Consider the following 11,077-nt stretch of genomic DNA (forward strand, 5'->3'; position numbering starts at 1 on the left):
GTAGGAAGCACTCCTGAAAAAGTCTGTTTTTTGTCAGACTCTGAGCCCTACTTTTTCCCATTCAAAGCATTTTGAAAGTCCCTAAAAGGGCCAGAAGGCCATTCAGATCTTTGTGTGCCAATCTAGAACAAGACTTTTGAGGTTTGACCATCACTAGCAGCAAGATGACACCTACTGTTGCTTAAGTAAAACTCTTTGGTACTCCTGTGAATTCTGCCTCAAACTTTCCCTAGAACTCTCATCAAACAAAGCACATCCCACACACATTTCAGAACTCTGTGTTCCATGAAAACTTGGCAGGACGCAGAATTCTTTCTGTGATCATAAGCTAGTGGTTTAACCTTGTTGTGCCTCAATTATCCCTCTGTAAAATGGGGATAACAATACTTAACATTATCTCAGAGGGGTGTTATGAGTCTTAATTTGTTTGTGAAAATGCTTTGAGATGCTGGGACATTATATATAATGCTATATAACTACAAGGTTTTCATATCATCATCATTATCCATGTGAAAAGCTTCACATGTGTGCATCCTCCAGATCACTGGGACAAAATTCCAGACTTTGCATTGGAGTTTTCTTCTCTCCCTGTGACATCTCCTTCTTCTTTCTGAGCTAGGGCCACAGGACATTGTTCTCATCGGGAGCATTGCAGGAGGTTCAGTTATCTTTATCATCTTTTTGGCTCTGCTGATTTACTGTATCAGGAAGAAGAGAGCAGAAAGATATGCACAGGGTAAGCCCTTGAAATTTTCATGTTGCTGTCTGACCACTTAAAATCTCCTAGTTCTTTCCACAAACTGCTCAGAAATAGTGAGGGAGAAAAGAACTGAGTTTTGTCACACTGCAATTCTACACTTAAATTGCCAGTTTTAATCTTGGTTACTGATGGTTGTTTTTAACAAGACAGTGCTATTTTCAAGGACTATTATTTACCAGTGAGGGGAGAACAGACCGTCCAAAAGCTTGTCTCAGAGAAGCATCCATGATTATTTGAACATCCTTGATCTACATGTAAGCTTGAGAATCTCACCAACATACTTTCTCATTAACTTATATATATGTAAAGACAACCAACATCACTAATTGCATTTGAAATGTAGGCATGCCTAGAGAGTGATTTGGGGTGCCTTCATTTTTTTTGGATATGCAGCCCGAGACTTTAAAGAGACCAGATTTTCAGAAAGTACAGAGCATAAGAGAGGTTTTGTTATTATTTATTTATCCTTTAAGAATCAGGCCCCATTAAAGTGTCTCAACTTGGGCACCTGGACATAGAGGTATGCAAAAATCACTAGTAATTTTTGAAAATTTAGATTGAGTTTTAGTTTTGTTGGTCACAGAAAAAGAAGAAAAGGTATGTAATGAGAGAAATCAAATTCAAGAATACAACAGAGGTATTAGCTATAAATAATTAACAATGAAATCATCATTACAGGTAAATCACATGATTAGGGTGAACGGGGTTTAACTAAGTCCTACATGCTCATGAGATGTTTTCATGGTGTGACTGGCTTGACCAGCAATAGGGAGGACCATAAATCTCCCAATAGCCTTTCCTTGGAATATATCCAGTCTGACCCTGCAGACCTCAGAGGTTTGGACAGTTCAGCAACTGAACTTTTGGTTGCTCATCTGAACCAAACCCAAACTCCAGACCTGTTAGGTCTGTCTTCACTAGAAAACTAAGACATGTTAGAACATGATCTTGAGGAGTCATGAACATAAGAACGGCCATACTGGGTCAGACCAATGGTCCATCTAGCCCAGTATCCTGTCTTCCAACAGTGGTCAATGCCAGGTGCTTGATGGGAAATGAACAGAATAGGCAATCGTCAAGTGATTCATCCCCTGTCACCCACTACCAGCTTCTGGCAAACAATTTGTTTTAGTTACCATGTTTCATTAACTTTGTGCCCTAGCAGTTCGTGTAGACAGGGACTGTTGTGTTTAACGTCTTACCAGTGATCATGGGTAACCTTACTGGAACCAAAGATTTACCCATGATCCATGACATAATTTTAAAACTGACTTGTCTCTGTCCTCACTGAGTGTTAAGGTGCATTTAACTCTGTGTTAGTTACCATCAAGGTAACTAGTCTTTTGGAATGGTTCAATAGGAGTTTAGGATCAGTTCAGTATCTGAGCCAGTGGGTCACTCACCCCCTAAATCAAATCATACATGGTCACTGGCCTTTCAGAAATGGTAATAAAGTGGCCAAAGACCATTAGTCTACTTCATCTATGTGAAGTACATTTAGTATGGGTAAAAAGTACAAGATTGATTGCCCTTGTGAACGGACTCCTCTATTTACCTACAGAACAATTACAGCATGGACAGCAGCAGGGCAAACTTCTTTTATGCTGCCCCCTGCTGATGTGTCTCAACCCTGTCTTCAAGGAATCACCTCCAAAGATGAGAGGAGTTCAGTCTCCTTGGCATATTTCCTGCTTGCTTGTAAACTGTTGTAGCTATCCAGCAGAGCAGGCACACTGAGATAGGAGGGGATGGAACTGACAGAAATACTCTATGAGCACCATGACCCCTACCAGCCAACAGCTGGGCCATAGGGGTAATCTGGGAGTAGAGGGCAAATTCAGGTTTTATTATTTCATTGAAATAAACAGGGTCCCCCACACCAGACCACTTAAACTATGCAAGCATTTGACTGCTTGCCAGTGTCCAAGCCTCCTTCCCTAGGTAGTAGCTATTCACCATAAATAACAATGCCACATTCCTTTTTGACTAATATTTTTGTTTCTTATTGCCATTCTGTTTATATTTCCAAAATATCCGGATAACTAAAAGGCACTAGCTTCTGTGTGATACCTTTGCTAACACTGACCCCCAGCGCAGTGAAAACCTTGGACCCCATTAGGGGAACAGGGCCTAGGAAAGATCTCAGCAGCTTCTTTAACTAAGACAGGCACAGGCTGCCCTGCAGACTCCTTTTGTAACCAGCCTGGATTATCTTCTGTTTGTTTGTACTGGTGACATGACTCATGCCGAGTCATTAACTAATTACTTGGCGGATTTGTAATTGCAGATGACGAGACACCGATGCAAATTCAACAAGTGGATGATGAATTGAAATATCGGGAGCTTCCTCAATCTCTAGTTCACGCTCCCTAGAAACAGCCATGTCAGCAGCAGAGACCCCCTCCACAGTCTCAAACTCAGTACCACGTAGTGCCCCCCCAGCCCAGGCCACGCACTCAGCTGAAGTCTCCAAGCCACATGAAAAAGCGACCCTAAGCATTTCTCCTGGATGAACAGAACCTGTCCCATTACCTGCTCTGGTGGGACCCACCACAAAAATAACCTTGCAAATAGCCATCAATTCCCCAGACTGGCTGCTTTTGTTGTAGAAGATCATAATCTATACTGAATGGGTGATAAAAAGGCTCATCAACGGAGACTCGAGGTGATCAAAGGTCATTACTTTGGCCCTTTTCTCCAAGTGACTCCATGCTAATGTGGGGCATTTAGTCCTGAAATCTGCTTCTTTTTTGCTTCATTTGGTTGTACCTCTCCTTGCCATCTTCTGGGTGTTTTTGTTTGTGTTTTTTTTTTTTTTTTTTGTGGGAGGTGGGGGGCGGGCTTGTGTTGGGAAAGGCCCTAAGACTCTATTTAGGTGACTTTCATCACATCTATTTCTTTCTCCCTATACCTGCACTCCCACCCAAACATGCCTCTACTTGTTGCAGCCAGTCTTTTGATCTTATTGAGAGGAAAATAGTTGTGTTAATTGTATGAAGGTCTGACATATTGGAGTGCTGGCAAGAAACTGCAACTTTATTTCTTGGCTAGTGACATGACCTGGTTCAGGGTTCCCAAGGCAGATATGCTTGTCACATGGCAGGACCCATTATCCATTGACGTGAGAGATTCCTGTAACAGTAATACATACTACCAACCAATACCAAGCAGTCTAATTAATAACTACTTTCTCTGAACCTTGTTGGTTCTCTCATCCAGAGGTGAAAGTGGGCTGATACATGCTGGTATGGCGTACTGGTAAGAAATGGCCGTTGGCACCGGCCCGTACACACATGACGTTATCGTTGCTGCCCCTTTTGCACCCCTCCCCCCAAGGCTGCAGATGGGATAGGTAGGAGAGAGGGAGGAAGGGGCAGCTGTCCCGGGGCCTGGCGGTTTAAAAGGGCCCGGGGCTCCCAGCCTCCGCTACTGCGGCAGTGGCCAGAGACCCGGGCCCTTTAAGTCGCTGCTGGAGCCCTAGGCGGCTCGGAAGGTCTGGCTGGGGGAAGCTGATCCCCGAGGCCCCGCCCCTTCCGGGGGCCCAGAGTCAGGTCTCTGTACCGGTAAGTCTTTCATCTTACTTTCACCCCTGCCCTTCTCCCATGGGCATTTCATGAGGATTACTTTAGATCTATGGCTTTGGTATCCTCCACAATCACTATATGGGGTGTCTTTATTCCTATCTAACTTCACCTGAGGCTGTCACATCAAGACGTTAGTTGAACTTGTATGTTTAGAGCCCAGTTAATGCCATTGTACTGGGATGCAGAAGACCTAGGTTTCTATTTCTGGCTCAGCCACTGTCCTGCAGTTTTCTCTCCTATCCTTTGTTGATCTTCTCTGTTTAGAGTGTAAATGTTTGTGGTCTCTTGTTAAGTGTTTGTTCAGTGCCCACCATAATGGGACCTCTAGGTGCTATGTCTAAGCATTTAGAAAAAGAAAAACAACCCCCCATAAACCTATGCAACCCAACAAAGTCAATGGGGAAGCACAGAGGTAACTAAGGGAAGAATATTTCCCAAAGGATCATTTGGCTTCAGTTGTAAGGCTAAGTGTAGTGTAAACCATCCAAAAGACTAAGGTAGCTCCATTCTCCAGTGTAACTCACTAACTTACATACAGTATCTACTAACTGCTAAAGTACTGTTGTCAAAAACAACTTTACCGAATTCCATAATTCTCCTATCCCACAAGCCTCATTAGATTTGCTTAGTTAATATATCAAAAGATTTTTTTAAATTCTAATCAGTAGCCCTGCAAAAAATCAACTCAATACCTGAAAATCAACTTAGAATCTTTTTGGTTCATGCATCATCACCACAAATAGTGACTGCACTTTGAATGTGTTGATTATACATGAGTCAGAAGGGAAATCAGTGATCACTACTGTAGTTATATTGACTCTGCATTGCTCACAGTAGTAAAAATTGTACAGAAAGCTGACATGTCATAGAGGGTCAAATTATTCCCCGGCTTGCACACATTCTTAAATTTACAAGGTTATCTAAGGAAAGCTGATGACCCACAATTAGGAAATACCTTGATATTGAGGGTGTGCCAATTTTATGTACAACCAAGTCACTTCTCACATATCCACAGTTTAAAATTAGTATGTAGAATATATGTAGTGTAAGTTGAATGCAAAAGATTGCAAAGAAGTCCCTTCAGCTTAGACATGCCTTAAGCAGAAAACATGAAAATTCTCAAAAACACACTTTTCACTATACTCAATAGCCTATAGGAAAGTGTGAAAACTAAATGCAGTACAGTAGCAAAGAGGAAAAAAAGCAGACTTTGGACAAACATTATACAAAATTGGGTTTGGATTTTGCCTGTATTTTACCACTATACCATGGTTTTGCTAATTTCACCAAATCCTGCAGTCCTTTATCTGGGGTATTCACTCTCATTGAAGACGATGCAAGTTTTGCACAAGAAGAACTGAAAGAGGACTTGCAGGAGTTGGCCAGGGTAGAGCTGCAATTTACACACTAGTTAAACTATAATGTTCCTTATTCTGTATCTTTTAACAATGTAATTACTGCAAATGAAGAGCTGGAAGGATAAAAATTGATGCATGCCAGGTACGCAAAATCCATTTCCTGTAGCCTCAATTTTAAGTCCCTATGCTGAATAATGTGAATATATTTCTTTCAACTGATGACAAAGCCTTAATCGCACCTCAACCAGGACAATCCAAAACGTTGTTGAACAAACAAATTAAACCTTTTAAAAAAAAGGAAATACTTAGGCTATGGGTTTAATTAGATATCCTTTCAAATGGAAAGGTTCTTCATTACACTGTTCTCTTTAAAATGATTTTTGGGGGAGATATATAATAATCACCTCAAATCTAGATTAAGGCCTTGGCTACACTGGCAATTCACAGCGCTGCACTTGCTGCGCTCAGGGGTGTGAAAAAACACACCCCCCTGCGCGCAGCGAGTGCAGCGCTGTAAAGCGCCAGTGTAATCAGCGCCTGCAGCGCTGCACGCTCGCTCGCAGCACTGCAAGCTATTCCCCTCGGAGAGGTGGAGTACTTGCAGAGCTGCGAGAGAGCTCTCGCAGCGCTGGCGGTGCGACTACACTCGCGCTTCACAGCGCTGCCGCGGCAGCGCTGTGAATCCGCAAGTGTGGAGCAATTGCTCAACCACTTTGAAGCTGTGACAGCAGCCTCCCCATACTAATAGCACAGCTATGATTTACTGTGTGCTCAGGGGCAGGAGAAGTTGACCAAGGGAGCCACATAGAGCTCCAATCCTACAAACACTTAAGCACATATGTAATATTACTCACCTGAGCAAAGTTACATACATGCTTAATCATTCACAGGATCGGGGTCCTTCTTTGCAGACTTATCTAACCACAACCATTTGTAGAAATCCTGACCCCAAACCTCCTACAGAAAGAGCCACCACAGAGCCTCAGTGTAGCCTACTATTCCCTACCCCATGTTGCAATAAATGATGATTTCATTGCTAGCATGTATATTTGTCAGAATTTGCCCCGACTATGAAGTGGATTGCAGCCTTGAACACTTAAAAACAAAAGCAAAAACAAGCAAGCCAAAACACTGAGCTAGCCTCAATGGACCTTGATGCGATCTCTGAAGAAAAGAAGAATGTAGGATATTGAGGATATTATCTACACAATGCATATCCTGTGTATATACAGGATCGTTACATTTACAGACTCCACTGTCTGTCTCGATTGGTCCTGTGGCATAGAGCTTTTGGAAAATAAACCTCTCTTTTCTATGCATCCGAAGAAGTGGGCTGTAGTCCACGAAAGCTTATGCTCTAATAAATTTGTTAGTCTCTAAGGTGCCACAAGTCCTCCTGTTCTTCTTTTTGCAGATACAGACTAACACGGCTGCTACTCTGAAACATCTCTTTTCTATGTTTGTGGGTTTAGTTGCACTATGTTGCTATGTTCCTAATCTCTATTATTGTTTGCTAAGTGCTTAAAAAAAAAAAAAAAAAAAAAGACCACCTTTAACAGCTACTACAAAACCCCCAAATATAAATAAAATCAATTTTACCCAAAGCCCATTAGCATACCTCTTAATATCAGTATTATCACTGGGACAGTGATTGCTGTGAACTACATCTTCCTATGCCTAGAGGCTCTCTGTACACATCATACCACTTTTTTTAAAGTAGTAAGATGGAGTGTAAGCTTAGGCATTTAGGAATTTTTACCCTAAAAGCAAGTAATACTCAAGTTTTATTAAATGTATATGATTGATCTTAAATTAACTGGGATCCCTGGCATTAGAGAATTCTCTTGTTTAGGTGTGAGAAAAGCTATTCTACATCCATCTGATGACAAACAAGAGTAAGTTTTCAGTCAGAAGTATGGAACTTCATAACCTCATCTTTATCGATGATGGAATGTAATTTTCTATAGGAAAGCTAACTTATTAGCTTCAGTTTGTAGGACATTTGGGGTTTGACATGTATTAGAGTGCTAAAAGCATTCTGAAGTCACTAAAACTAAGATAACCACCTACTTTTCCATTATTGCTCCTAGATAACAGGTTCTCTAGGATAATAAAAATAGAAAGAAGAGTCTTTATAGCTTTTGTTGTTTAGAATCATAAGTTGTGAAACTCTGAAGAAAAGCAAGAACATCTGCTGTCAGCATTACTCACTTTTTCCCATGGCTGTGTTCTTGTGGAATCTAAACAGCTGGTCAACAAGAATAAAACATTTTATACAACCATGTACATGATTTATTATGTCCCCCTCCCAAAAAAGAAAGTTTACAGTTTTAGATTGGGTATATTATCACTCTTGCAGTTTTATGCGATCATTTCTTCCAACGAGTTTGTCCTTTGAGAAAATGTTTGCTATATTGCTATTGCAATCCCTTGAAAGCTCAAATTGTAAAACTCTTTCTTTGCTAAAATGAAACCAAAAAGGTATTGTGTTTTTTATTGTAGCATACTCTAATGACAGATCAATGATATTTTTAACAGGGCTTTGGAGCTGAGCCTGGAGCTGGAGTGCAGAGCAGTAGGATTTTGCTCGGAGCCGGAGCAGAGCTGGAGCGGAGCAATTCAAAAATTTGATTGCTCCAAATCCCTGATTTTTAATTTAGATTTTGCATTTGGGAACAATTTTATTTCAGTGAATATAAATAATGTACATTTTTCAAAGGAGATCAAGGAAAAGGAATATAAACATCCACTTTCAAACACCATGAACAGACTACTTGCAGTCTGAAGCACTGTGCCTTGTACTAAAGCCCCAATCTTGTAAACTCATCGAGCATGTGCACAACGTCATTCTTGTTAATAGTCCCATTCGGTGAAATCCTAGTCCCATTCAAATCAATGGGAAGTTTACCACTGACTTCAGGGAGGCCAAGATTTAATCCATTGATTGTATAGGCATTACTTATGAGGGTAAAGTTATGCACATATAAATGTGCTTGCATGATTGGGGCCTCAGTCAGGATGGGTGATAATCTACTCAATTATTTTGTCTAAAAACACAGTCATTCCTCAGAGATCATATTTGAGCCAATGACAGCAGTTTGTCTCCACTTAATCGCAACAGAACCATCCTGGGTATAACCTTATTTACAGAAAATGCAGAATTAGTAATATATTCAATATAAGCAAAATATCTTTTATGTTTTAAATTTCAATTGTTTCTTTTCAGTGTCAAAAAAATGAAAAGGTTTGGTGTGCAATAGATATGCTATTGTTATTCATAATCTTTTATCTAAATACAACCATTTGGGGCCTTGTACAAAGAAGCCTGTGTGCTGCAAATCTAAATTTGTTCTTTTTATTATCTTAAACAGATGTCAAATTAAGTTGGTCTCAGTCTGTTACTATATAAAACAGACACTTACAAATATATAACCTGTTATAACTAGGGATGTGGAAAGTAGTTCCTATCCCATTCAATAATTCTCCCAGAAGTCCAACACATCCCAGATCAAGCTTTTTGAGGTACAAAAAGAGTTGGTTAATATTTCTTTCTACTTCTCTTTTCCCCTGTGCCTCAATACTTCTGGATTCTGGCTCAGACTGAAATTGCAGATATTGACATATAAGTTTTGAAATATCACAAAAAAAGCCTTTTCTTAATGTATTTCAGGCCCTCCTAGAAATATGAAATACCCTAGATCTGACCAAAAAAAGTCTAGTCTGTTGATTTATTCAGTCAAGTTTTGCAAACTCAAGAGTTTATTACCATTTCTGAAAGGCCAGTGACCATGTATGATTTGATTTAGGGGGTGAGTGACCCACTGGCTCAGATACTGAACTGATCCTAAACTCCTATTGAACCATTCCAAAGGACTAGTTACCTTGATGGAAACAGCAACCAGCCTTTTCTATCAGCTCAGAAGTCATTACTTCCATGTAATTTCTCTGAGCATACAGATACTTAACGTTTATGATGTCATTAACCCTATCGTTTCTAGTATCTGTCAAATACCACACAGCTCAAGTTTCTGCAGACCAACAAGATAAAATCTCCTCACTGTCAACACTGTTTATAGTGCTGGAAGTTAGTTCTGACAATGTGATAATGAAGTAAAATAGGTTTTGGTATTTTTCTAATTTTACTCTACCTGCCCCTGAATGTTTTACTTTCATTGCCTATTAATGTCAACTCATACTAGGAGATAACTGACTTGGTTAATGAGATTATGGTCACAAAAGTGCCTGTAAAACTGTCACATTATTACTACCCATATCAGATGTGCATGTTCTGAAAAACAGCTGTTTAATTTCTAACAAGAAATGACTTTTTACTGCTGTCAGCACTACAGAGTCCATAGACCTGTGTAAAAATGAGCTGCCTTCTATTTTGTTCATGCAATAAACTTGCCAGTCAAGTTCTTTTTATTTTAGAATCTGTTTACACAAGAACTTCAGGTCAAGCTAAATTCTGTTGGAATAGACGTAAAAGGAAGATGGAAATTGCTCTGTTGTAGGGCAATCCCACGTAATGTAAAGCCAGCATAGAAAGGTCTATACTATTCATGCCACACACCCTTTCATGGAAAGCATTCTGAGGCAAGCAAAGGGCATGGCTAAAATGTGATGCGCTCCAGTCATCTTGGACCATTAGAATGTTCTCTAGGCTCACTGAAACACTTTCCTATGTTACAGCGACACAGAGTCTGTTTCCTGGATTAGATGTGGTGCAAGGGAGATCTGAACCTTGTGTTTCTAGGGGTATTTACAGAGACATACAGGTACAGATGTAAAATACACATATCCAATATACAGATTTTGTATACAGATACTTGAAATATTATTCACCAAAGAATATATAGGCATTTGATGCAAGCTTTTTATCTACCGACAGTTACACAAGTAGTGGGAATATACTTTCTAGAAACAGATGTATACGTAAGCATTTGGTGCAGAATTCCAAAATTTTAATAGTTCACACATAAATGTGCAAGATAGAAACAACCACAGCTTGGCTTTCAAATATTAGTTTGTGCTTGCAGTGCTGTCAATTAATGCAAAGTCAATACGATTTGCCAGCTAAATCAACATGAATTACTTAATCCACATGGAGGCGACATACAAATCTATATTTAAAAAGACAATGACAATTCAAACAACAGGTATAAACTTTTACTACCATAACTGCCATCTTTACATTCTGTACCAGATACTGTTCCTCTGGCCCTTTGCTTCCCAGCTGCCCCCTTCTGTTTAGAAATATTCTATATAGTGATTGACTTTAAATTCATACACAATATCAAGAATTTCTCTACAATAATAAGCTTAGACCAACTGTTCTAGCAAGTTCTATTTTCTGTCTTTTTGATAGATGTGAT

The 11,077-nt window shown here is 39.9% G+C and overlaps 1 protein-coding gene and 1 long non-coding RNA gene across 4 annotated transcripts in view; one reads left to right on the plus strand and one right to left on the minus strand.

Moving 5' to 3' along the window:
* LOC101950857 (T-cell surface antigen CD2-like) overlaps positions 1 to 7,205 on the plus strand; it is a 27,821-nt gene extending 20,616 nt beyond the window's left edge. The window contains exons 4-5 of one of the 3 annotated variants that reach the window (XM_005289282.4): positions 620 to 736; positions 3,048 to 7,205. In XM_005289282.4, coding sequence (XP_005289339.1) covers positions 620 to 736; positions 3,048 to 3,133 — 203 coding nt within the window. In that variant the 3' untranslated portion in view covers positions 3,134 to 7,205. Of the gene's footprint in view, positions 1 to 615; positions 737 to 3,047 lie in introns of all 3 variants that reach the window. The other 2 variants (XM_065576305.1, XM_005289283.5) reach the window with 2 other exon arrangements.
* On the minus strand, positions 5,074 to 10,254 carry LOC135977134 (uncharacterized). Its single transcript, XR_010594485.1, has 2 exons — positions 7,148 to 10,254; positions 5,074 to 7,005 (listed from the first exon to the last, which is right to left on the minus strand). It is a non-coding gene; the product is annotated as an uncharacterized LOC135977134 (long non-coding RNA).
* Between the last annotated feature and the right edge of the window lie 823 nt (positions 10,255 to 11,077).

This window comes from Chrysemys picta, chromosome 1, assembly GCF_011386835.1.
Source record: "Chrysemys picta bellii isolate R12L10 chromosome 1, ASM1138683v2, whole genome shotgun sequence".
Lineage (NCBI taxonomy): Eukaryota > Metazoa > Chordata > Testudines > Emydidae > Chrysemys > Chrysemys picta.